At 47.7% G+C, this 27,964-nt stretch overlaps 1 protein-coding gene across 2 annotated transcripts in view; it reads right to left on the bottom strand.

Annotated features, from left to right (window-relative positions):
• PALS2 (protein associated with LIN7 2, MAGUK p55 family member) overlaps window positions 1–27,964 on the bottom strand; it is an 811,509-nt gene that overhangs the window by 214,794 nt on the left and 568,751 nt on the right. For both annotated transcript variants that reach the window (XM_078663456.1, XM_078663457.1), the window contains exon 8: window positions 10,807–10,906. In XM_078663456.1, coding sequence (XP_078519582.1) covers window positions 10,807–10,906 — 100 coding nt within the window. The remainder of the gene's footprint in view (window positions 1–10,806; window positions 10,907–27,964) is intronic.

The following is a 27,964-nucleotide window of genomic DNA, read 5'->3' as shown; positions in this document are numbered from 1 at the left end:
CTTAAAGCGCTCAAGCGCATGGTCTGCCTTGTCGCCAAAGAGGCGACGGCCATCAAACGGCATGTCCATAAGGTTGTTTTGGACATCAGCCGAAAAGTTGGCGGACCTCAACCAGGCGTGGCGACGAATCGCCACCGTCGTTGCCATCGCTCTGCCCAGTGAGTCCGTGGTATCCAGCCCGCACCGGATGGAATACCGTGCTGCATCTCGACCCCCCCCTAAAAGGGCTTTGGCGAGTTCAGTCCGGGCCTCCTCCGGACATTGTGGCAGCACCTCCACGACCGTGTCCCACAGAGAGTGGGTGTAACGGCCCAAGAGGCATGCGGTGTTGACTGACCGCAACCCCAAACTCAGGGAGGAGAATACCTTCTTCCCGTATTGCTCAAACCTCTTGGATTCCCGATCGGGGAGAGCCGACGGGAATGCGGTCTGGGAGTTAGAGGCATGGATGACCAGGCTCTCGGGGGTGGGGTGGGTGGACAGGACGCAAGGGTCGCCCAGAGCCGGCGCCTGGCCACGTTCCTATGTACAGGCAGACCTGTAGCGGGCTTGGACCAAGTGCCCAGAAGAATGTCTGATAAGGCCTCATTAAAAGGCAGCAGAGGCTCGGCCGAGCTTGCCTGCAGTTTAAGGACCTCGGTGAGGAGGTTAGTGCTCACGGCCGCGACGGGGAGCTCAAGGCCCAAGGCCTTGGCAGTCCGCGTCAGCACCACACTATAGGCAGCCTCCTCCGTAGCCACGGTAGGAGGGGAGACAAAACCAGTGTCGGGTGAAGTGTCCAGACCACTGGCCTCCCCAAGCTCACCTGTCCAGTCCTGAAAAGACTGACAATCACGTGCCAGAGGGTCCTCCGACCCATCCCAATCCCCCTCGTCACCCATCGCCTGGTACTCAGGTTCAAAGGATGGGGCCGGATCGTAGAAGTAAAAGTCTCCGGACCCGAATCAAGGGTAGGAACGGGGACGGCGTCGTCCTGGGACGGTGCCGGGGGAGGCACCCTGGGGGCCGGCGAGGTCGTGAGGTCGACCGGCGGCGACCCGGATCCGGCCCTGCGGCGTCGGGACCGAAGTCGCCGACGGCGTCGAAGCACCTGGCCCACTGGGGGACCCAGTCGGGGCCGCTTGGCCCGAAGCCGCCGCGGAACCCGACGGAGGAGCGAGCGACCTCATGGCCATGAGGAAGGACTATCTCCTCTGGTGTCGCGTGCTGCCCAGGGACCGGCGGGTATGGAGCAGGCCGCAACGCTTGCGGCTCCGGCGGAGCTGTGGGGGCCGTGTCGCGTGAGCGGCGGGGGGGGGGGGGGGGGGGAGTCAGAAGACCGATGTCGCCTCTTCGACTTCTTGTGCCTCTTACCTGAGGACTTCGAGCCCGAAGACTGATAACGACTCCCGGAACTGTGGTGACTCCGGCCCCGCGATCGGTCCCTCTACCTCCTTCCGGAACGGGACCTCGAGCGGCGCGGGTCTGACTGCCGGAGCTCGAGTCGCTTGCGGGACCGCTCCAGTCTAGCTTTGGACGTCAGGGCCCGGCAGTGGGAGCATAACTTGTCGTCGTGGTCGGGGCCCAAACAGTGAAGGCATCGGCGATGGAGGTCGGTAACCAACATCATTCGGCTGCAATCGACGCAGGGTTTGAACCCGGGCATCCCTACCGGAACCGTCGAGTCGAGAGACTTCGAAGGATGATCAAAAAGGATCGAAAAAGTTAGTCAAAAATTGACTAGGGTACAACTTTTTCCGGATCGGCGCTTGCTGGTGCGGAAAAAAGAACTGACGTCAACGCGTGAGGGCGGCGTCTAAGTACTCCGGCGTCGTCATCCAAGCGCCGACGCACGCGGAGACGCAGACGACGCCTACCGACGCGCAAGGGTACTGCTACGCAAAAGTTTTGGGATCCAGTCTGACGCCTAGGGATATTCTACGGTAAGGAATCTAATACTAACCTGTTTCTTTCAGATTGGTGTATTAATACGGGAAAAGTGCATTAAGGGAATTTAGAAAGTGAAAGTTATTTGCTTTGTAAATCATTGCATTAATAATAGCTTGCGACTCAGTAGTGCATGGAATAATACCATGGTAAAATAAAAGTTTGAACGGGTGATAACATAAGCTAATTGATAAGAGGAGAATTTAAAATGCCTTATTCCTGTTGCATTGGGAAACTGCAAAGTAAGTATAACTGAGTTTTAGGAAGCCTTAAAAAGCGTACTAATCTAGGTTACATGCGTCATTGTGAAATACTACAAAGGGCATGAAAACTAAGGGTTAGTTCAACTACTGACTTATCTGAAACCTTTCAAATAATTCTATTATAGGTCTGCCTTTCAGATTTTCACACAACTTGGTGTAAGGTACGCCAAGAGGTGCCAAATAGGAAGTAGAAGGTTTGACAGGGCTACTGGCTTGGGGGCTAACCTAGGCCTTCTGGCCAATAGAAAGGAGAAATCTACCAAGAGGTTTCATGCCAACAACAAGGTCTGGGAGGAGTGTACCTCCCGATCTTAGCTTCAAGTGGCATGAGAAATCACCCACCCGATTCCAGATAGTGTCCTAAAGGAACCACTACAGGCTTTATCCACAGCTGTAGCGGATAGTGGTAGAGGTCCCACAGTCCAAGGACGGAAGGCCGTGTAGATGTATATCTTTTTAAAAACAGAGGCATTGCCCTAGATCACCTCAAATATGGCCTGTCAAAAACACCGTCAGATGAGATTCAGTAAATATACAAGGTTTCGAACAAAGTGAAGAGAAACCTAAATATTACATCTATGCTTTAGCAAGTTCTAACTTCAGGTATTTTTGAGACCTTGCAAATCACACAACAAGAAAGACGGCTTTTGTGTCTAATACCAAGATTACAGGAGCCCACCAGGCAACTGTTTCTTACACCACACTCCATGAGAGCTACAAATAAGAGGACATATAAAAACTGAAACCCCATACTAGGATCCCACTCTGTTCTCAAGAGTGAGAATGCTCTTGCAGAATCTCTAATTGTGTTTGTTGTTTGTGGACTCCTGGGTTGAATGCAACTATTTACTTATCAGTGCCAATAACTTTGCAGCGTGAATCTCTTAAAGATTCACACAATGTGCATTATTCCACCATCTAGGGATTAAGTCCAGAATGGTCTTTAATAGAAATAAAGGTTTCACCTTTTGGTGTCAACTACAGACATAATGTGTGTATTCCCTGTGCGGTTCAGCATAAGGACACAATGCCCTGTTATAAGGCTACCATTTTTTGATTATGTTACCCTGCCTATTCTGTGTACGAGTGGATCAAGATCTGTTTATTGTAAACTATTTTAATCCTTTCAAATAAATAGTATGTACTTATCCTATTTACAGGATAGGAGAGAGAATCGTGTGTGAATCTATAATTTCAAGCTACAATTTATTTTTATAGGTAACCAGTTTAATTTGTACCATAAATGATTTCTCTATTTACATGCTATGGAGCATTTATGCAGCATTATCTGCCCCAAGGTAGAGGATTTGAAGGTTGATAAGTACCAATGAAATGTTTAAACAGCCTGGACTGCTATCCATGTTGAAGCACTTGGTTGAGTGCGTTACAAGAGAAGTCAACGCATCCTTGGGATTGGGCACACACGTTGGGTTCGTCACAACAGAATCTCTTTGACATGGAATATTAGTGAACATCAGATAACCTTCCTTGACGTCCTAGTAAAAATCACAGAAACAGGGTTCACCACTGATCTCTTTCGCAAAACCACAGACCGGAACAACACGGTGCATTACACCAGCTTTCATCAACATGCTCTCAAAAGAAACCTACCATAGTCAGATGCTCAGGATTAAACGCATTGTATCTGATCCTGAAACATGCTCAGCTAAAATGGAGGAAGTGGCTAGAAGATTTGCCAATACAGGGTATCCACCAGAACCTCTTTATGAAGCCATCAAAAAAGCATCCACCGTGACACGCCAGGAAGCTTTAAAAAGATCAGAGAAAACGAGGAAAAAAGAACTGTGATAGTCTCAAAATATTCAACTTCCAGCAAAACGTACAAAAGCATAATCTTGAGACATTGGCGCATTTTATCTTCCGAACCTGATTTTGGCAATTTATTCAAAGACCCTCCAATATTTGCATATACAAGATCTGAAAACTTGAAAGAAATCCTGTCCAAAGAACCAACACCACAAGTTTCCCATGTTGGCACACGCCTATGTCATAACTGCAATAGCTGCAATAACACCATCACAGGAAACTACATCAATCACCCCATGAGAGGATTCAAAATTAAGTTACATGTCAATGCTACATGCGACTCAAGCAACTTAATTTACCTATTGAAATGCCCATGTGGCAAGATATACGTGGGCAAAACCACCAGAAAAATTAAAGTTCGTCTCAACGAACATAAATCAAACATACGCACAAAAAATCAAAAATCAAGCATTGCTACACACTTTAACGAATCAAACCACAACGTGGCACAATTAAAATTCTTGGTGCTAGAAATTGTTTGCAAAAAAGAAGGCAAGGACAACAACAAAACTCTTCTCCAACGGGAGACAGCCTGGATTTACAGACTGCAGGCGATGAAGCCTTACGGTCTCAATGACCGGATTGAACTTAGTTGCTTTTTATAGCATCTCTGTTGATATATTTGTTTTACATTGTATCTTTTGTCTGCTAAACTCGAGTACCACCCTTTACATGTGCATCTGTTTACATTTAACACTATCTCCTTTAACATCCACACTCCACTTAATCATGGCCGCTCCCTTTTTTCAACCCCAGTCCTTTCTCACTTTCTTCAACCCTCCCATGTCACCGCCTTTCAGTTCCACTGACGTTTTTTAAAATATCCCTAAACTCCGCACCAACTCCGTGAGTCCTTCGCGACTTTCACGGAACACCCGAACCGTCTCACCGAGCATTCCCAAGTAAGTTGGAGCTCCAATTTAAACGTCTTTTGCAACAGTGTTCGTAACTGTTTTTTACAGTTTGCCTTTAATTTCCTTTTCAGCTTGCGAGTCAATCCTGCTTCAAAACGAATACATAAGTGTTCTGCCCTCACCATCTCGCATTTTTGACCCCGATCATACTGTCTCCGACAGGACCCCCACCCCTTCATTTCAACCACTCCCAGCACCCCATATTCTACACCCTGGGTTATAAGGTATACACCCATTTTTGCAACCTTGGGTATTAAGGTACACAGGTATCTTTGTAACATGAAATGTATCGATTGCAATGTATTTGAACACCTTGAGTTGAATGGTAAAAGCATATTATTTTGCGTTCACAGAGCTCCTTGAAAAAGGGCATCCATTGCCCGAAATGCATTGGAGCATCGTTCCTTGAAAACTATTTGTATTGATTCACATGATTTGAATGAAAAATCGGAATTTATGAACTTTTCAAAACCTTGATAACCAACGAAAGAAAACTTTGAATAAATCAATCAAATGTTGTAACCTATTTTGGAGTCTGTCCCTTTCGTGACGAACCCAACGTGTGTGCCCAATCCCAAGGATGCGTTGACTTCTCTTGTAACGCACTCAACCAAGTTCTTCACACGACGCACTTGGACGGTTGCGTCTCTTGGCGGAGCACCCGAAACTTCTTTAAGTTTTTCAACCATTGTAAACCCCAAACAAACAAACAGCTGTGCGCCGCACCACCACTCTTTTCATCCATGTTGAAGCCACACGTGTCAGTGAGGGAAGTATGCAAACTATGTTGCTTTTTCTGTGTTGAGCGAGTTCTTGGTCTCACTGTCAGGGTCTTTCCTGCCATAAAAGTAACATCATTGAATTGCTTCAACAATGCATGTGGTAATTGTTGTCTTTGTTCCAGCTTTAACCTTGAACTATGCAAAATGTGCAACACGGAATTGTTTTGTCTCTCTAATAACCTTTGTTTACAGGGTTTCTTGAAAAAAAGAAATCAGAAGTGTATTAATTGATTAAGATGAACTTCAGAAGCTTCTCTTGGAATCCAATTTTGGATTTGTACTCATTACTACTTTATGCTAGTGTATCTGCAAATATTTATTTTAGAGTCAGACTTTCACGTACTCTGTGCAAAGAAAGCAATTGAAAAAACTGTCTCGAAAGGTAAATACTTTATTAATGCTTTGTGCATTTTTTCAAATGATGGTAATAATGGTTTACTTAAAGCAATATTTACATTCCTATGTGCTGTTGATATTTTGTGTGAGGATACAGCATCTTTGATCCATCCCAAAAAATGCTTCAACAGTGGCACTGAGAAACTGGACAGCTGTCTTTGTCCCATCAGCTATGCCGAAACAGCAGACAAAGGTATCACCAGTGTCGGAAAACTGAACTTGCACTCTATCAACTGTGTATGGTACTTACTGTCTCATCCTTCTACTTTGTGATGTGAATAACACGGACTAATATACCTTTTCCACTTTGCCACATAGTACTTCTGTGCAGTGGTTTTATTGCTTCCTTTCACAGATTCATAAATGTATCAAGCATATTTAAGTGATCAAACTCTATGTCCTATGGAGCCTGGCTCCCAAGTCAGACTCTTGGATTCTGAGTGCCACATCTGGTTATGTTGAACTGGTAGGAGTGGGAATACTGGCATCTTCCGCTGAATGTTTTGCAAAATAGGCATGAGATGGGAATACCATGATTTGTGAACCCAACATGGTAAGGAGAATTTTCGTCATTTTAGAGGGAACATTCTTGTGAATGACTACTAGGAGTGGATTTGTGGAAAATCCCATACAAAGGTTTTGCACCACCGATTTCTCCTTCAATTGAGATTGCAGGTACCAGGTAAAGAGGTGTGGGCATTTTGCATTGACATTGGATGGAAAACAGATCAATATTATATCAACACCTCTTAAAAAAAGTTTTGTCTAAAATGTGTTGATTCAACTCATACATTAGCTGTCTCAACTGTTCTGCTTAAGGTATTTGCTATGAGATACTGCTCTCCTTGTATATCGTGTGCCGCAAGTGAGTCACTGTTGAGAATGGCCAAGTGCCAAATCTCTGAGTTAGGATAGCATTTTGTTGAAATAAAACACTGTGGTGGTGGTTGTCTGGATTTGTACTACTCATTTTCATATGTACTAGAAGAGTATAAAGGCTTGGAAGTCTGTTTTCAGCTACAGAGAATTAGTAATGTTTTTCTTGTTTTTTCTGTGGACCAATGTCCTAATACTTGTAGTATGTTCAAAAGTGCCCCTATCTGTTATCATCGCAGTGGGGCTCAGTGATGTGGAACAGATCCCCACAACATATTGTGCTTTGTTCACAACTGCTAGTGCCAACCAGTAGATGCTATCAATTCTCCAGCCTGTGGCCACTGTTTATTTTATCATTAGTGCACTGTTCCCATACGGACCCATGCATATGGTATACAGAATTCACTAATTCTCAGCAATTTATTCATATTTCTCACAAACAGAGACAGTCAAATCTGACTGATGCAAACATAATCCCCAAATCTCAGCACTCTCTTTTGCAATGGTATGACCACTGAATTGCCTGTATTTCTCAAGACTAACAGAAAATACTTTATTTAGGATGGACTGACTGATTATTTTTTTTCAGTTTTACAGTGAACACAAACTGATGTCACATGCTTATTATCTTCTTCGTAAATTATCTGGCATTGTTTGAAGGAATGATCCCGTACTAGTTAACAGTCTAGGTACGCATTCACATACATGGCTGGTCACCTTCTGCATGAGGATGTCGAAGTATGCATGTTTGAAATATTATGTGGCCAAATGGTTTGCTGGGTGAGCAGTGGAAATTACATCTTGCTATGTAGTCATCTTGAACCTTTGTGCCTTGGTCGAGGGGTTCCAAAACCATAGCTTGAGCAAGTCACAGTATTAAATCTGCTTTTGGCATCAGGAACCACAAATATAATTGTTGATGTCGTTCTTCTTGTGGAACTCAAACTATTGGTCTCTAGGAATAGCACATTTGCCTTCTTTAAAAGATGTACTTAATTGCTCCTAATTATAGTCTTTTTTATCATAAATTTGGTGGGCATATCATTGGTGGCATTTGCAAGAGTTCTAGGGAATATCCTTGTGTGACTGCTGATAACACCCACTTGTCAGAGGTGATGTTTCCCATTTTTAGGGCTGATAGCTGGTGCCCTGCAGTCGGGGGTAGAAGGGTATGGTCTTGTAACTTGGCAGAAATGGCAAACTCTTTGGTTCTGCTGCTTTCCCTTCTCTGTCTCAGGTTTGAAGACATCTCAGAACTTGTTAGTCAGCATTGTGCCTGTGGCTATATTGGCTTAAGGGTTTGCTGCTGGGCATATGCTCCCCAGCTAATCATCTATAATGTGTAACTGCACCTCTTCCATAAGGTCTGAAATTCTGAGCCAGTCATGCCTTCTTTATATCATACTTGCACTCGGGGGTTTCTAGCAGTGTCTAGTACCTTTAATGATGATGATTTTAAGCGCATATTTGGAGTGTATTTGCTTCGCTGTACTTCTTGCTTTTGTTCTTACAGCAATGTTGGTATTTTTCTTCTACTTTTCCCACAGGTGGCTCCCATACCTAGATGATAATGCTATGCAGCTGGCAACACTATTGTGTTGTAGGACCACTTTTTGTCTTCATCTCCACCCCATCCTGACATTTACTCTTAATCCTGTCTATGGATGGTCCCATAGTGGAGGATTAGTTGTGTTATATTTTTATGCTGTACTCACTATTACTGAGTTTGGCTTTAGATTGGGTTTAATACAAAAGGGTTCCTGAGGAGATTATCTATTTTCCTCAATCCTCTTAGTAATATATTTGGCTGTTGCTGGAATTTTAAAAAATACTTCCTTGCTGAATCGCATTAGGTAGTATTGGAAGAAAAAAAATACGTTTCCTTTGTATTGGGTTTGGTGTTTCTAGCAAAAAAAAAAAACACAGAATATTTGTGTTCTTCTAGTTAAACCCCATATGACACAGATTTTCCAATGGTGATAGTCTATGTAGATAGTTATTTAAGCCAGTGGTGTACATGTGAGATATATAGATATATATATTCCTTACAGAAAGAGAAGTTTGTGGTGTGCAATATATATAGTATATATATATAAAGTTATATATATGTTATATGTGATCTATATATATATGATATATATATATATATATATATATATATAGACATACAAATACACACACATATATACACATATATATATATATATATATATATATATATATATCAATATAATATCTCTTGTTTTAGCTTTATCCTCACTTACTGTGTAAAGATGTATCTACATACAAAATGTTTCTCGTCCTTATGAGCCCAATGTGATTATTCTGCGGGAATGTAAAGTATCAATTTAAGATGTATTCTAATTGTGAGGACGTAGTGGAATGGGAAGGTGTAGAGTCCTGACGGATAAAGGAGATGCAGACACTCCAGAAACGGATGCATGACCTGGAAATCTAGACAGACTGATTGATTGATTGATTTTAAGACGACCCCCACTGGAATCAGGAAATGCGTCCGTGTGGAGGAGGAAGGAGTCGTCGTCGTGGTCTGATGGTTCATGAAGGATAGAAGTAAAGTATTATGGACATTGTTGTTTGATGTGGAGTTATTTAATGTGTGAAGGCCAGAGACTCTCAAGAGTCTATTTGTCAATGGGACTAACATCAGATAGTGCAGGCTACAAAAACTACTCGTTCATATAGTCGTGTATGTGCAAGATAACACTGTATAGGGAGGCAGGAAGTGTGGCAATGGGAGGGAGGAGGGGTGGGGTTTATTTGCAGTTACGATGGGTTGCTAGTCCTATGTTTTGATTTAGTTTGATTTGATTGGTTGTTATGTTGATCTATAAAAACCTGATAAGGAAATATTTTAAATAAATACTTATTTAATTAATAGTGTATTGATGCCAATCGTCTGTAAGTGAGAATTGGGAGATTTCTAAATAGACTGATGTGTTTATTAACAGGTTTCCCCAAAAGTAAAAACAGTGCCAGTACCCTCTTTTAGCCACGCGTATCCTCTGAGGGAATATTCATAGTCGGCGATATACTCTAATTTTTGCCATCATTTTTCCAGCATTTATCCTGCAATATGTTATGTTGAAGGACAGACGCGAGTAAGCATTTTGTTTTAAGTGCACAACTGATCTTAATGACAGCAAAATATTGAGAGCCCTTAATAAAGTAAAATTTTAAAAGGAGTTGTACATGGCAGAGGTTTTCAGTTAGTTCAGGTACGGGAGGATGGGATGAGCATGGAGATAAAAATGTATTTTTTTAATGAGACGCTTTTTGTTGAATAAATAAGGACATTTATCTACTGATAGAGTTTAGTGGTGGCTATATCAAGGTCAGTAATGCATGAACACAAAGCTATAGAATATTATGGTGGCATTTCCTTTTTTTCCTATCGCTGTAAAGTAAGACTCAAAACGAAAAGTTACTCAATGAGGCACTATTTATCTACGAAAAAGTTAAGAGCAAAAATAAAATCATACATTTTAATCAAGGAGATCATTTTACCACAAGAGAGCAACAAACTTTCACAAAAAGTACGGACTGCAAAAGAATGATACAGAAGAAAAGCAGAAGACGATTTTGTAGGCACAGCTGGCGTTTCCTTCACTGCCATTCAATAACCGAATTTTTGCAAATATTGTTTATAACATGGTATCAACCAGTCCTTTACCTTTAGCTACTTTTTCCATGAAATGACAATTTACATATCCGATTCGCATTAAAATGCTCCTAATAACAGATTAACTTAAATGGATTATTCAAAACGAATGTAAGCATTTTATGTTTTGAATGAAACATTACCTGAATTTTCCCAGTCCCTTCGAACAAATGCTTTCCTCTTCTCTTCTAGGAACTGGCTGGGGATGAGGCCTGCACTTCCTCCTTCTTTAACATGGCTAGCCTGAAATCAGTTGTTAAACCTTGAATTGAAACAACTACAACTTTAGATTATCGTCCGGTTCAAACAAATGAACAGTGGACTGCAAGCAAACAAATGTCATCTTTATTTAAGTAAAATTCAATCAACTCACTATTTTAAAATGTGCTCTTAACCAGCTAATAAAGTAATACGCAATATCCCGAAATACAACTCCTTAGTTTTATTTCACATAATTGCTACAGTTATAATAAGAACACAACCTGCTTATCACCTAATGGATACACAAAAGGTATACAAATAACACCTAAAACTGAACATTTTTCAATGATTTATGCATACTATACTATTTCGTATGTTAATCACCCGTGTTAAAGAGTATAACAGCTTTCATATTTTGGATAAAAACCTCATGACAAAAATCTCCATTGAAGGATTTTGTGTTTCGCAATATCATCCACCAAATCATACAGTCCATCGCTACATAAAAATGAGGAGGATGGCATAGAAGAACAAATTACTTACCTTCAGTAACGATATATCTGTAAGAAACATTAGTTAGTTAGATTCCTTACCTTAGAATTACACCCAGGCGTCAGACTGGTTTTTTGAAAGTTTTCGTCAGCAGTACCCCTGCGCGTCGGTAGGCGTCGTCTGCGGCTCCACGTCCGTCGTCGTGATCGCCGGGATGACGTCGTCGGAGTACTTAGACGCCGCCCTCGCGTGCTGACGTCAGTTCTGTACATAGCTTTCTGTGCCAGGAACGCAGAGCCATGCAAGAAACCAACACTAGTGCCATGAAACTAGGGTCCTCAAAGGGAGATACCTTAACCCTAGATATCAGTTCACAGAACGGGGAGGGTGGGTGGGGCGGTAAGGAATCTAACTAATCTGAAAGAAGCACGTTAGTTAGATTCCTTACCTTAGAATAGATACCCCAGCAATACCAACCCCATGGTGGGTCTGCGAACCAAGATCACACCAGGAAGTCCTGGAGAATGGAACGGCCAAAAAAGCCATCTCTCCGGACTTGACTGTGCAGGCAGTAGTACTTGGCAAACGTGTGCAGCAAGGCCCACGTAGCTGCCTGACAAATGTCCTGCAAAGGGACTCCCCGACCCAGGGCAGTAGAAGATGCCGTGGCCCGAGTGGAATGGGTGCGCAACCCCACAGGAGGCTCTTTATTAGCCAAGGAATAACAGACCTTGATGCACAAAACGACTCACCGAGAGATGGTCCGCTTGTGCACCGCCCGTCCCTTCTTAGCGCCCACGTAGCCAACAAAGAGTTGGTCGTCCACCTGGAACTGTTGTGTGCGGTTGAGGTAAAAGGAAAGCGTACATTTTGGGTCCAGACGGTGGAGCCACTCTTCCTCTTTCGAGGAATGCGGAGGCGGAAAGAAGGTGGGCAAGGTAATGGACTGGCCGATGTGAAAGGCAGTAACAACCTTGAGCAGAAAAGAAGGATGAATCCTCAGAATAATCTTGTCCGGATGGACTGAGAGGAAAGGAGGTTTAGATTAAAGAGCCTGGAGCTCACTCACTCTTCTGGCAGAGGTGATGGCAACCAGGAAAGCAGTTTTGAGAGTCAGAAGATGAAGAGGGCAATTATGAAGTGGCTCAAAGAAAGCGCACATCAGATAAGTAAGAACCAGGTTCAAGTCCCACTGAGGCATAACGAAAGGAACAGGAGGGAACATGTGCGTGATGCCTTTCAAGAACCTATTGACAAGAGAAGGCCGATCAGGAACCTCAAGAAGGCGGAAACAGCTGAAAGATATCCCTTGATGGTGCCCAGAGCAGAGACCTGCTGGGCTGGAAAAGAAGAAAGACGAGAACCTCAGAAAGAGGGACAGAAAGGGGATCCACAGCCTTTGCTGTGCACCATGCCACAAATTTGTTCCACCTGCAGGCGGATACCATTTTTGTGGAGGGACGCCTGGCTGCCAGAATGACATCACAAACTTCAGGAGGCAAGTCAAATGGCCTCAACTGTCGCAGCTCAAACTCCACGCATGTAGGTGGAGACTGGACAGGTTCGGGTGGAGGACTGTCCCCTGTTGCTGCGACAGAAGGTCCTCCTGAAGAGGCAGACGAATCGGGGGATCAACTGACATACTGAGTAGCTCGGGATACCAGTATCTTTGTGCCCAGTCCAGAGCCACAAGGATGTCTTGGGCACGGTTGCGCCTGATCTTCTTCAGCACTCTGGGCAGAAGTGGTATAGGCGGAAAGGCGTACAACAGACCACAACTCAACTCGCGACGAAAAGCGTCGCCGAGCGAGTGCCGCCTTGGAAATTCCACCACACAGAACTGATGACATTCAGCGTTCTCTTCGGTGGCGAATAGATCTAACCACGGCTCTACCCACTGCTGTAAGAGACCTTGCGCCACGTCCGAGTTCAGACACCACTTGTGATCCATCATGCACCGCTGGCTGAGTTCGTCCGCCTTGGGAACCTGCCAGGTGTTGAACCACCAGGGTGACGCCCTGGTGTTCCAGCCATGTCCAGAGGCGCAGCACCTCCTGACAAAGGGTCCACGACCCCACCCCGCCCTGTTTGTTGCAGTACCACATGGCCGTGGTGTTGTCCGTGAACACCTGCAATACACTTCCCCGGACAGAGGGAAGGAATGCCTTCAGTGCAAGGCGGATCACCCGCAGCTCGAGAAGGTTGATATGGAGCCGGGACTCCACCGGAGACCAGAGGCCTCTGATCTCAACCATCCCAGGAGGGACGCATCCATCACCACTGTGTTGGGGAAGGAGAGGGATCTGCCGCTGACCCAATCGCGATCCGTGAGCCACCACTGCAGCTGATTTGCAGTGTCCTCTGAGATCGGGACGTGGTCAGACAGGTTGCCCTGATGCTGGTGCCCACTGGAACTTCCGGTCCCACTGCAGAGCCCGCATCCGCCACCTGGCGTGATATACCAGCAAGATGCAGGAGGCCATCAGCCCCAGGAGCCGCAGCGTCAGCCTGACTGAAACTCGGGATAAAGGCCGAAAGATCGGAATCAGAGCCTGAATATCCCGAACCCGCTGCTCGGGAGGATAAACCCGAAACTGCGCCGAGTCCAGAACCGCTGCGATGAAGAGGAGCTTCTGAGAGGGACTCAAGTGTGACTTCGGCACGTTGATGGTAAACCCCAGCGAGTGCAGGAGATTGACGATGACTGTCTGGGGCGAGCCCGCCTTCAACAACCAGTCATCGAGAAAGGGGAAGACTGGAACCCCTGATCTGCACAGATGAGCTGCGTCAACAGCCATCATTTTCGTGAACACCCCAGGGGCACTGGTGTGGCCGAAGGGGAGCACGGTAAACAAAGTGCTCGTGGCCTACCGTGAACTGCAGGTAGCGCAGGTGGGTCGGCAGGACTGGGATATGGAAATAAGCGTCCTGCAAATCCAACGCTACCATCCAGTCTCCAGGGTCTAGGGCAGCCATGACCTGAACTAAAGTCAGCATCTTGAACATCTCCTTCCGGAGGAAGCAGTTGACGCTCCTGAGGGCCAAGATAGGATGTAGGCCCCCTTTGCCCTTCTTGGGAACCAGAAAGTAGTGGGAGTAACAACCTACTTCTGGCCCAGGAACGCGCTCGATGGCCCCCTTGGCCAAGAGGGCCGTAACTTCGTCCTGCATAAGTCGCAAGTGATCCCCGACATGCAGTGGTACTGCGGTGGCATGGCTGGAGGGGTTGCCTCGAAAGGGAGGGAGTAGCCCCTTCGGACGATTTGCAGCACCCACCTGCCCGAAGTGATGGGAAACCCTGCCCTCCACTCGCATTGAATGGGCCTGAAAGCACGGACTAGGAGGGCTTTGAGGCGGATGCTGCAGGGGTGGATGTGGACTGACCGGGCCTCTGTCTCCCTGCACCGCCACGGCAGTTACCACGTCCGCGTTGAGGTTGGTTGTGCGGCCTGTGGCTGGACGAAAGTGTGGGGACGCCCCTTCCTTGGACACGAAAGGGACGAAAAGCAGAAGTCTGCTGGCGCTGGCCCGACAGGCCCAAGGACTTGGCCATAGCCCTGGAGTCCTTGAAACGTTCAAGCGCACTGCCTGCTTTGTCCCCAAAAAGGCGATAGCCATCGAAGGGCATGTCCATGAGTGTGTTCTGGACATCCCCCGAAAAATTGGCGGACCTCAGCCAGGCGTGGCGACGGATCGCCACCGTCGTGGAAATCGCTCTGCCCAGCGAGTCCGTGGTATGAAGTCCACATAGGATGAAATATCGTGCCGCATCTTGCCCATCAGCAAGAGCCTGGGGGAGCCATGTCCGGGCCTCCTCCGGACACTGAGACAGCACGTCCACCACCGTATCCAACAGATAGTGGGTGTAACGGCCCAAAGGGCACACGGTATTAATGGACCGCAACCCCAAGCTGACTGAGGAGAACAGTTTCTTCCCAAACTGATCGAGACTTTTGGATTCCCGATCCGGGGGAGCGGACGGGAATGCGGTCTGGGACATAGAGGCCTGGATCACCAGACTCTCGGGGTGGGGTGTACGTGCTGCGAATGCTCGAATCAGACTTGATGTCAGAATTCAGATTGGAATCTGTGATATCGGAGTGTTCTAAGTCGCTTGAGCAAATGACAGTTCTTGCGGTCAGAGATAGTGGAGGAAGGACCGCAGATGCAATGTGTCCAAGTATCATTAATGCCTGATGGCTTCCAAATGTAATGCCCCATTGTTGCACAGGCATTGATGATGGGTTCCAATTATGCACTTCAAGTGAAAGTTTGTGCACCAAATCAGCCCATGTTCAAATACTGTTGTAAAGGGCACACTTTAAGCAAACTATATTTGCAACATTGTGTTATACATGTAGGAAAGCGAGAATATAGTTTGTGTGTGCATCTTGCTACAGACAACTTTAGCTGTCTGTTGATAGAGCTTTTGTCATCGATACATCAAAAAGAACAGCAACTACAAATAAAGAGATATTGGGTTGGGGTCAGCCATCTTTAGTCACTGTCTTTCATGTATTTTTCATGCTATGCCACTGCTTGGATGGGTTGTCCATCAGGGCCAAAGTTGTTTTGTTGTTGGATACATTGTTCAATTTATATTCCCATCAGACCAGTAGTCTTCAAACTTTATGATGCCGAGCATCCCTCCCCCTCAGCCAAATTTACGTGGAGGGATTCCATTTTGGAGAGTGCAGCGAATGCATAAGATGAGGAAAGGGGGTGGTGATGGACAGAGCATCTGAATTAAGCAGAACACTCATACCCAGTCAAAAGATCAGGGCTTGATCCATCACCGTTTTTTAGCTCACTGCACCATCCCAGTTCAGAACCTGGCTACATGCAAATTAGTCTGTCCCTGGCCCAGTGCATCATGGGAACAGGGCAGACCAAACTACCAAGCCAATTCTTTACTGGAAAGGAAACAAGCTTCCGGGGACCGGTTTCTGGCATTGCAGCCGTCTTCGGCCCAGCTTGCTTGAATCCTGATGGTGCAGTGAGCAAGGGACTCATGTCTGAGCATACCCTTCCACTCCTATAGTGGCCAAAACGATTCAGAAAAGGGGGTGGTGATGGACAGAGCATCTGAATTAAGCAGAACACTCATACCCAGTCAAAAGATCAGGGCTTGATCCATCACCGTTTTTTAGCTCACTGCACCATCCCAGTTCAGAACCCGGCTACATGCAAATTAGTCTGTCCCTGGCCCAGTGCATCATGGGAACAGGGCCGACCAAACTACCAAGCCAATTCTTTACTGGAAAGGAAACAAGCTTCCGGGGACCGGTTTCTGGCATTGCAGCCGTCTTCGGCCCGGCTTGCTGAACTGGGATGCTGCAGTGAGCTAAAAAACGGTGATGGATCAAGCCCTGATCTTTTGACTGGGTATGAGTGTTCTGCTTAATTCAGATGCTCTGTCCATCACCACCCCCTTTTCTGAATCGTTTTGGCCACCACAAGCGTGGAAGGGTATGCTCAGATGTATATCACTTGCTCACTGCACCATCAGGATTCAAGCAAGCCGGGCCGAAGACGGCTGTAATGCCAGAAACCGGTCCCCGGAAGCTTGTTTCCTTTCCAGTAAAGAATTGGCTTGGTAGTTTGGTCTGCCCTGTTCCCATGATGCACTGGGCCAGGGACAGACTAATTTGCATGTAGCCAGGTTCTGAACTGGGATGGTGCAGTGAGCTAAAAAACGGTGATGGATCAAGCCCTGATCTTTTGACTGGGTATGAGTGTTCTGCTTAATTCAGATGCTCTGTCCATCACCACCCCCTTTTCTGAATCGTTTAGGCCACCACAAGCGTGGAAGGGTATGCTCAGATGTGAGTCCCTTGCTCACTGCACCATCAGGATTCAAGCAAGCCGGGCCGAAGACGGCTGTAATGCCAGAAACCGGTCCCCGGAAGCTTGTTTCCTTTCCAGTAAAGAATTGGCTTGGTAGTTTGGTCTGCCCTGTTCCCATGATGCACTGGGCCAGGGACAGACTAATTTGCATGTAGCCAGGTTCTGAACTGGGATGGTGCAGTGAGCTAAAAAATGGTGATGGATCAAGCCCTGATCTTATGACTGGGTATGAGTGTTCTGCTTAATTCAGATGCTCTGTCCATCACCACCCCCTTTTCTGAATCGTTTTGGCCACCACAAGCGTGGAAGGGTATGCTCAGATGTGAGTCCCTTGCTCACTGCACCATCAGGATTCAAGCAAGCCGGGCCGAAGACGGCTGTAATGCCAGAAACCGGTCCCCGGAAGCTAGTTTCCTTTCCAGTAAAGAATTGGCTTGGTAGTTTGGTCTGCCCTGTTCCCATGATGCACTGGGCCAGGGACAGACTAATTTGCATGTAGCCAGGTTCTGAACTGGGATGGTGCAGTGAGCTAAAAAACGGTGATGGATCAAGCCCTGATCTTTTGACTGGGTATGAGTGTTCTGCTTAATTCAGATGCTCTGTCCATCACCACTCCCTTTTCTGAATCGTTTTGGCCACCACAAGCGTGGAAGGGTATGCTCAGATGTGAGTCCCTTGCTCACTGCACCATCAGGATTCAAGCAAGCCGGGCCGAAGACGGCTGTAATACCAGAAACCGGTCCCCGGAAGCTTGTTTCCTTTCCAGTAAAGAATTGGCTTGGTAGTTTGGTCTGCCCTGTTCCCATGATGCACTGGGCCAGGGACAGACTAATTTGCATGTAGCCAGGTTGTGAACTGGGATGGTGCAGTGAGCTAAAAAACGGTGATGGATCAAGCCCTGATCTTTTGACTGGGTATGGGTGTTCTGCTTAATTCAGATGCTCTGTCCATCACCACCCCCTTTTCTGAATCGTTTTGGCCACCACAAGCGTGGAAGGGTATGCTCAGATGTGAGTCCCTTGCTCACTGCACCATCAGGATTCAAGCAAGCCGGGCCGAAGACGGCTGTAATGCCAGAAACCGGTCCCCGGAAGCTTGTTTCCTTTCCAGTAAAGAATTTGCTTGGTAGTTTGGTCTGCCCTGTTCACATGATGCACTGGGCCAGGGACAGACTAATTTGCATGTAGCCAGGTTCTGAACTGGGATGGTGCAGTGAGCTAAAAAACGGTGATGGATCAAGCCCTGATCTTTTGACTGGGTATGAGTGTTCTGCTTAATTCAGATGCTTTGTCCATCACCACCCCCTTTTCTGAATCGTTTTGGCCACCACAAGCGTGGAAGGGTATGCTCAGATGTGAGTCCCTTGCTCACTGCACCATCAGGATTCAAGCAAGCCGGGCCGAAGACGGCTGTAATGCCAGAAACCGGTCCCCGGAAGCTTGTTTCCTTTCCAGTAAAGAATTGGCTTGGTAGTTTGGTCTGCCCTGTTCCCATGATGCACTGGGCCAGGGACAGACTAATTTGCATGTAGCCAGGTTCTGAACTGGGATGGTGCAGTGAGCTAAAAAACGGTGATGGATCAAGCCCTGATCTTTTGACTGGGTATGAGTGTTCTGCTTAATTCAGATGCTCTGTCCATCACCACCCCCTTTTCTGAATCGTTTTGGCCACCACAAGCGTGGAAGGGTATGCTCAGATGTGAGTCCCTTGCTCACTGCACCATCAGGATTCAAGCAAGCCTGGCCGAAGACGGCTGTAATGCCAGAAACCGGTCCCCGGAAGCTTGTTTCCTTTCCAGTAAAGAATTGGCTTGGTAGTTTGGTCTGCCCTGTTCCCATGATGCACTGGGCCAGGGACAGACTAATTTGCATGTAGCCAGGTTCTGAACTGGGATGGTGCAGTGAGCTAAAAAACGGTGATGGATCACGCCCTGAACATTTGACTGGGTATGAGTGTTCTGCTTAATTCAGATGCTCTGTCCATCACCACCCCCTTTTCTGAATCGTTTTGGCCACCACAAGCGTGGAAGGGTATGCTCAGATGTGAATCCCTTGCTCACTGCACCATCAGGATTCAAGCAAGCCGGGCCGAAGACAGCTGTAATGCCAGAAACCGGTCCCCGGAAGCTTGTTTCCTTTCCAGTAAAGAATTGGCTTGGTAGTTTGGTCTGCCCTGTTCCCATGATGCACTGGGCCAGGGACAGACTAATTTGCATGTAGCCAGGTTGTGAACTGGGATGGTGCAGTGAGCTAAAAAACGGTGATGGATCAAGCCCTGATCTTTTGACTGGGTATGAGGTTTCTGCTTAATTCAGATGCTCTGTCCATCACCACCCCCTTTTCTGAATCGTTTTGGCCACCACAAGCGTGGAAGGGTATGCTCAGATGTGAGTCCCTTGCTCACTGCACCATCAGGATTCAAGCAAGCCGGGCCGAAGACTGCTGCAATGCCAGAAACCGGTCCCCGGAAGCTTGTTTTCTTTCCAGTAAAGAATTGGCTTGGTAGTTTGGTCTGCCCTGTTCCCATGACGCACTGGGCCAGGGACAGACTAATTTGCATGTAGCCAGGTTCTGAACTGGGATGGTGCAGTGAGCTAAAAAACGGTGATGGATCAAGCCCTGATCTTTTGACTGGGTATGAGTGTTCTGCTTAATTCAGATGCTTTGTCCATCACCACCCCCTTTTCTGAATCGTTTTGGCCACCACAAGCGTGGAAGGGTATGCTCAGATGTGAGTCCCTTGCTCACTGCACCATCAGGATTCAAGCAAGCCGGGCCGAAGACGGCTGTAATGCCAGAAACCGGTCCCCGGAAGCTTGTTTCCTTTCCAGTAAAGAATTGGCTTGGTAGTTTGGTCTGCCCTGTTCCCATGATGCACTGGGCCAGGGACAGACTAATTTGCATGTAGCCAGGTTGTGAACTGGGATGGTGCAGTGAGCTAAAAAACGGTGATGGATCAAGCCCTGATCTTTTGACTGGGTATGAGTGTTCTGCTTAATTCAGATGCTCTGTCCATCACCACCCCCTTTTCTGAATCGTTTTGGCCACCACAAGCGTGGAAGGGTATGCTCAGATGTGAGTCCCTTGCTCACTGCACCATCAGGATTCAAGCAAGCCGGGCCGAAGACGGCTGTAATGCCAGAAACCGGTCCCCGGAAGCTTGTTTCCTTTCCAGTAAAGAATTGGCTTGGTAGTTTGGTCTGCCCTGTTCCCATGATGCACTGGGCCAGGGACAGACTAATTTGCATGTAGCCAGGTTGTGAACTGGGATGGTGCAGTGAGCTAAAAAACGGTGATGGATCAAGCCCTGATCTTTTGACTGGGTATGAGTGTTCTGCTTAATTCAGATGCTCTGTCCATCACCACCCCCTTTTCTGAATCGTTTTGGCCACCACAAGCGTGGAAGCGTATGCTCAGATGTGAGTCCCTTGCTCACTGCACCATCAGGATTCAAGCAAGCCGGGCCGAAGACGGCTGTAATGCCAGAAACCGGTCCCCGGAAGCTTGTTTCCTTTCCAGTAAAGAATTGGCTTGGTAGTTTGGTCTGCCCTGTTCCCATGACGCACTGGGCCAGGGACAGACTAATTTGCATGTAGCCAGGTTGTGAACTGGGATGGTGCAGTGAGCTAAAAAACGGTGATGGATCAAGCCCTGATCTTTTGACTGGGTATGAGTGTTCTGCTTAATTCAGATGCTCTGTCCATCACCACCCCCTTTTCTGAATCGTTTTGGCCACCACAAGCGTGGAAGGGTATGCTCAGATGTGAGTCCCTTGCTCACTGCACCATCAGGATTCAAGCAAGCCGGGCCGAAGACGGCTGTAATGCCAGAAACCGGTCCCCGGAAGCTTGTTTCCTTTCCAGTAAAGAATTTGCTTGGTAGTTTGGTCTGCCCTGTTCACATGATGCACTGGGCCAGGGACAGACTAATTTGCATGTAGCCAGGTTCTGAACTGGGATGGTGCAGTGAGCTAAAACACGGTGATGGATCAAGCCCTGATCTTTTGACTGGGTATGAGTGTTCTGCTTAATTCAGATGCTCTGTCCATCACCACCCCCTTTTCTGAATCGTTTTGGCCACCACAAGCGTGGAAGGGTATGCTCAGATGTGAGTCCCTTGCTCACTGCACCATCAGGATTCAAGCAAGCCGGGCCGAAGACGGCTGTAATGCCAGAAACCGGTCCCCGGAAGCTGGTTTCCTTTCCAGTAAAGAATTGGCTTGGTAGTTTGGTCTGCCCTGTTCCCATGATGCACTGGGCCAGGGACAGACTAATTTGCATGTAGCCAGGTTGTGAACTGGGATGGTGCAGTGAGCTAAAAAACGGTGATGGATCAAGCCCTGATCTTTTGACTGGGTATGAGTGTTCTGCTTAATTCAGATGCTCTGTCCATCACCACCCCCTTGTCTGAATCGTTTTGGCCACCACAAGCGTGGAAGCGTATGCTCAGATGTGAGTCCCTTGCTCACTGCACCATCAGGATTCAAGCAAGCCGGGCCGAAGACGGCTGTAATGCCAGAAACCGGTCCCCGGAAGCTTGTTTCCTTTCCAGTAAAGAATTGGCTTGGTAGTTTGGTCTGCCCTGTTCCCATGATGCACTGGGCCAGGGACAGACTAATTTGCATGTAGCCAGGTTGTGAACTGGGATGGTGCAGTGAGCTAAAAAACGGTGATGGATCAAGCCCTGATCTTTTGACTGGGTATGAGTGTTCTGCTTAATTCAGATGCTCTGTCCATCACCACCCCCTTTTCTGAATCGTTTTGGCCACCACAAGCGTGGAAGGGTATGCTCAGATGTGAGTCCCTTGCTCACTGCACCATCAGGATTCAAGCAAGCCGGGCCGAAGACGGCTGTAATGCCAGAAACCGGTCCCCGGAAGCTTGTTTCCTTTCCAGTAAAGAATTTGCTTGGTAGTTTGGTCTGCCCTGTTCACATGATGCAATGGGCCAGGGACAGACTAATTTGCATGTAGCCAGGTTCTGAACTGGGATGGTGCAGTGAGCTAAAAAACGGTGATGGATCAAGCCCTGATCTTTTGACTGGGTATGAGTGTTCTGCTTAATTCAGATGCTTTGTCCATCACCACCCCCTTTTCTGAATCGTTTTGGCCACCACAAGCGTGGAAGGGTATGCTCAGATGTGAGTCCCTTGCTCACTGCACCATCAGGATTCAAGCAAGCCGGGCCGAAGACGGCTGTAATGCCAGAAACCGGTCCCCGGAAGCTTGTTTCCTTTCCAGTAAAGAATTGGCTTGGTAGTTTGGTCTGCCCTGTTCCCATGATGCACTGGGCCAGGGACAGACTAATTTGCATGTAGCCAGGTTCTGAACTGGGATGGTGCAGTGAGCTAAAAAACGGTGATGGATCAAGCCCTGATCTTTTGACTGGGTATGAGTGTTCTGCTTAATTCAGATGCTCTGTCCATCACCACCCCCTTTTCTGAATCGTTTTGGCCACCACAAGCGTGGAAGGGTATGCTCAGATGTGAGTCCCTTGCTCACTGCACCATCAGGATTCAAGCAAGCCGGGCCGAAGACGGCTGTAATGCCAGAAACCGGTCCCCGGAAGCTTGTTTCCTTTCCAGTAAAGAATTGGCTTGGTAGTTTGGTCTGCCCTGTTCCCATGATGCACTGGGCCAGGGACAGACTAATTTGCATGTAGCCAGGTTCTGAACTGGGATGGTGCAGTGAGCTAAAAAACGGTGATGGATCACGCCCTGAACATTTGACTGGGTATGAGTGTTCTGCTTAATTCAGATGCTCTGTCCATCACCACCCCCTTTTCTGAATCGTTTTGGCCACCACAAGCGTGGAAGGGTATGCTCCGATGTGAGTCCCTTGCTCACTGCACCATCAGGATTCAAGCAAGCCGGGCCGAAGACGGCTGTAATGCCAGAAACCGGTCCCCGGAAGCTTGTTTCCATTCCAGTAAAGAATTGGCTTGGTAGTTTGGTCTGCCCTGTTCCCATGATGCACTGGGCCAGGGACAGACTAATTTGCATGTAGCCAGGTTCTGAACTGGGATGGTGCAGTGAGCTAAAAAACGGTGATGGATCAAGCCCTGATCTTTTGACTGGGTATGAGTGTTCTGCCTAATTCAGATGCTCTGTCTTCACCACCCCCTTTTCTGAATCGTTTTGGCCACCACAAGCGTGGAAGGGTATGCTCAGATGTGAGTCCCTTGCTCACTGCACCATCAGGATTCAAGCAAGCCGGGCCGAAGACGGCTGTAATGCCAGAAACCGCTCCCCGGTAGCTTGTTTCCTTTCCAGTAAAGAATTGGCTTGGTAGTTTGGTCTGCCCTGTTCCCATGATGCACTGGGCCAGGGATAGACTAATTTGCATGTAGCCAGGTTCTGAACTGGGATGGTGCAGTGAGCTAAAAAACGGTGTTGGATCAAGCCCTGATCTTTTGACTGGGTATGAGTGTTCTGCTTAATTCAGATGCTCTGTCCATCACCACCCCCTTTTCTGAATCGTTTTGGCCACCACAAGCGTGGAAGGGTATGCTCAGATGTGAGTCCCTTGCTCACTGCACCATCAGGATTCAAGCCAGCCGGGCCGAAGACAGCTGTAATGCCAGAAACCGGTCCCCGGAAGCTTGTTTCCTTTCCAGTAAAGAATTGGCTTGGTAGTTTGGTCTGCCCTGTTCCCATGATGCACTGGGCCAGGGACAGACTAATTTGCATGTAGCCAGGTTCTGAACTGGGATGGTGCAGTGAGCTAAAAAACGGTGATGGATCAAGCCCTGATCTTTTGACTGGGTATGAGTGTTCTGCTTAATTCAGATGCTCTGTCCATCACCACCCCGTTTTCTGAATCGTTTTGGCCACCACAAGCGTGGAAGTGTATGCTCAGATGCGAGTCCCTTGCTCACTGCACCATCAGGATTCAAGCAAGCCGGGCCGAAGACGGCTGTAATGCCAGAAACCGGTCCCCGGAAGCTTGTTTCCATTCCAGTAAAGAATTGGCTTGGTAGTTTGGTCTGCCCTGTTCCCATGATGCACTGGGCCAGGGACAGACTAATTTGCATGTAGCCAGGTTCTGAACTGGGATGGTGCAGTGAGCTAAAAAACGGTGATGGATCAAGCCCTGATCTTTTGACTGGGTATGAGTGTTCTGCCTAATTCAGATGCTCTGTCCATCACCACCCCCTTTTCTGAATCGTTTTGGCCACCACAAGCGTGGAAGGGTATGCTCAGATGTGAGTCCCTTGCTCACTGCACCATCAGGATTCAAGCAAGCCGGGCCGAAGACAGCTGTAATGCCAGAAACCGGTCCCCGGAAGCTTGTTTCCTTTCCAGTAAAGAATTGGCTTGGTAGTTTGGTCTGCCCTGTTCCCATGATGCACTGGGCCAGGGACAGACTAATTTGCATGTAGCCAGGTTGTGAACTGGGATGGTGCAGTGAGCTAAAAAACGGTGATGGATCAAGCCCTGATCTTTTGACTGGGTATGAGGTTTCTGCTTAATTCAGATGCTCTGTCCATCACCACCCCCTTTTCTGAATCGTTTTGGCCACCACAAGCGTGGAAGGGTATGCTCAGATGTGAGTCCCTTGCTCACTGCACCATCAGGATTCAAGCAAGCCGGGCCGAAGACTGCTGCAATGCCAGAAACCGGTCCCCGGAAGCTTGTTTTCTTTCCAGTAAAGAATTGGCTTGGTAGTTTGGTCTGCCCTGTTCCCATGACGCACTGGGCCAGGGACAGACTAATTTGCATGTAGCCAGGTTCTGAACTGGGATGGTGCAGTGAGCTAAAAAACGGTGATGGATCAAGCCCTGATCTTTTGACTGGGTATGAGTGTTCTGCTTAATTCAGATGCTTTGTCCATCACCACCCCCTTTTCTGAATCGTTTTGGCCACCACAAGCGTGGAAGGGTATGCTCAGATGTGAGTCCCTTGCTCACTGCACCATCAGGATTCAAGCAAGCCGGGCCGAAGACGGCTGTAATGCCAGACACCGGTCCCCGGAAGCTTGTTTCCTTTCCAGTAAAGAATTGGCTTGGTAGTTTGGTCTGCCCTGTTCCCATGATGGACTGGGCCAGGGACAGACTAATTTGCATGTAGCCAGGTTCTGAACTGGGATGGTGCAGTGAGCTAAAAAACGGTGTTGGATCAAGCCCTGATCTTTTGACTGGGTATGAGTGTTCTGCTTAATTCAGATGCTCTGTCCATCACCACCCCCTTTTCTGAATCGTTTTGGCCACCACAAGCGGGGAAGGGTATGCTCAGATGTGAGTCCCTTGCTCACTGCACCATCAGGATTCAAGCAAGCCGGGCCGAAGACGGCTGTAATGCCAGAAACCGGTCCCCGGAAGCTTGTTTCCTTTCCAGTAAAGAATTGGCTTGGTAGTTTGGTCTGCCCTGTTCCCATGATGCACTGGGCCAGGGACAGACTAATTTGCATGTAGCCAGGTTCTGAACTGGGATGGTGCAGTGAGCTAAAAAACGGTGATGGATCAAGCCCTGATCTTTTGACTGGGTATGAGTGTTCTGCTTAATTCAGATGCTCTGTCCATCACCACCCCGTTTTCTGAATCGTTTTGGCCACCACAAGCGTGGAAGGGTATGCTCAGATGTGAGTCCCTTGCTCACTGCACCATCAGGATTCAAGCAAGCCGGGCCGAAGACGGCTGTAATGCCAGAAACCGGTCCCCGGAAGCTTGTTTTCTTTCCAGTAAAGAATTGGCTTGGTAGTTTGGTCTGCCCTGTTCCCATGACGCACTGGGCCAGGGACAGACTAATTTGCATGTAGCCAGGTTGTGAACTGGGATGGTGCAGTGAGCTAAAAAACGGTGATGGATCAAGCCCTGATCTTTTGACTGGGAGTGTTCTGCTTAATTCAGATGCTCTGTCCATCACCACCCCCTTTTCTGAATCCTTTTGGCCACCACAAGCGTGGAAGGGTATGCTCAGATGTGAGTACGTTGCTCACTGCACCATCAGGATTCAGGCAAGCCGGGCCGAAGACGGCTGTAATGCCAGAAACCGGTCCCCGGAAGCTTGTTTCCTTTCCAGTAAAGAATTGGCTTGGTAGTTTGGTCTGCCCTGTTCCCATGATGCACTGGGCCAGGGACAGACTAATTTGCATGTAGCCAGGTTGTGAACTGGGATGGTGCAGTGAGCTAAAAAACGGTGATGGATCAAGCCCTGATCTTTTGACTGGGTATGAGGTTTCTGCTTAATTCAGATGCTCTGTCCATCACCACCCCCTTTTCTGAATCGTTTTGGCCACCACAAGCGTGGAAGGGTATGCTCAGATGTGAGTCCCTTGCTCACTGCACCATCAGGATTCAAGCAAGCCGGGCCGAAGACTGCTGCAATGCCAGAAACCGGTCCCCGGAAGCTTGTTTTCTTTCCAGTAAAGAATTGGCTTGGTAGTTTGGTCTGCCCTGTTCCCATGACGCACTGGGCCAGGGACAGACTAATTTGCATGTAGCCAGGTTGTGAACTGGGATGGTGCAGTGAGCTAAAAAACGGTGATGGATCAAGCCCTGATCTTTTGACTGGGAGTGTTCTGCTTAATTCAGATGCTCTGTCCATCACCACCCCCTTTTCTGAATCCTTTTGGCCACCACAAGCGTGGAAGGGTATGCTCAGATGTGAGTCCCTTGCTCACTGCACCATCAGAATTCAAGCAAGCCGGGCCGAAGACGGCTGTAATGCCAGAAACCGGTCCCCGGAAGCTTGTTTCCTTTCCAGTAAAGAATTGGCTTGGTAGTTTGGTCTGCCCTGTTCCCATGATGCACTGGGCCAGGGACAGACTAATTTGCATGTAGCCAGGTTCTGAACTGGGATGGTGCGGTGAGCTAAAAAAACGGTGATGGATCAAGCCCTGATCTTTTGACTGGGTATGAGTGTTCTGCTTAATTCAGATGCTCTGTCCATCACCACCCCCTTTTCTGAATGCATAAGATGAGGCGTTGCTTGGCGCATCAAGATGACAGTCGCACTCTAAGAGTGCTCTGAAACCCTACGCCATCCACTCCCATCCTCATGCCATCAGGGACCCCTACTCCCGTCTACCGGATCGGCTGGTTAGTTGTGCGGCGGGCGCTCGGACGCTTGCAGGCTCCTGTGCTGTGGCTATATTCCTGGGAGCTGTTCTCTTACATCATGGTGATGCCCACGGACCAATTTTCATCCAGGTTCACCATAGAGAGGGCTCACAGAGTGCGGACTACTAAGCCTCCTCCAGGAGCATCCCCCAAGCTGTTGATCACCAGAATTCACTTCACTTCAGGGATAGGGATGAATTTTTAAGAGTAGCTCGCTCTCATCCTCATTTTGTTTTATTTTATAAATCGAGGCAGGTTGGTAGTGTCAGGGATTACGAGGGAATAATAGGTCTTATCCCTGTAGGCGTGGCTTCGTCGCCTCTGGATTCACGGTGTTGTTTTGGTACTTCACGCTGGATTCTTGGGATTCCAGGCTCCCTCGAGAGAACAAACAAAGATACCCAATTGGTAAAAAGGTTCCGGTTATTTTCACCGTCACCACAGGGAAAGGGAGTGAGGAGACACCCGGTGTTTCACATAAGAAGAAAAAATATTAATAATAAATGTTGTCGTTGCTTATGGACGTGAATACGGAGGGTGGTCTAGAGGGTCAGGGACGGGGTAGACTTCGGCAGGGGTCAGTGCCCTTCTCCCACCTCCCGGCCCACCACACAAACTTTGCACGCACCTACGAGAGCCACGCTCCTCCTGGAGTGTGGATGGGCGAAGCGTGAGGACGATGGCCTCCCGGCTCCTCCTCGGCT

The sequence above is a fragment of the Lissotriton helveticus genome, chromosome 10 (assembly GCF_964261635.1).
Source record: "Lissotriton helveticus chromosome 10, aLisHel1.1, whole genome shotgun sequence".
In the NCBI taxonomy this organism is placed as follows: domain Eukaryota; kingdom Metazoa; phylum Chordata; class Amphibia; order Caudata; family Salamandridae; genus Lissotriton; species Lissotriton helveticus.
The sequence above is the reverse complement of the archived record's forward strand: the minus strand, read 5'-3'. Positions and strand labels throughout refer to the sequence as shown.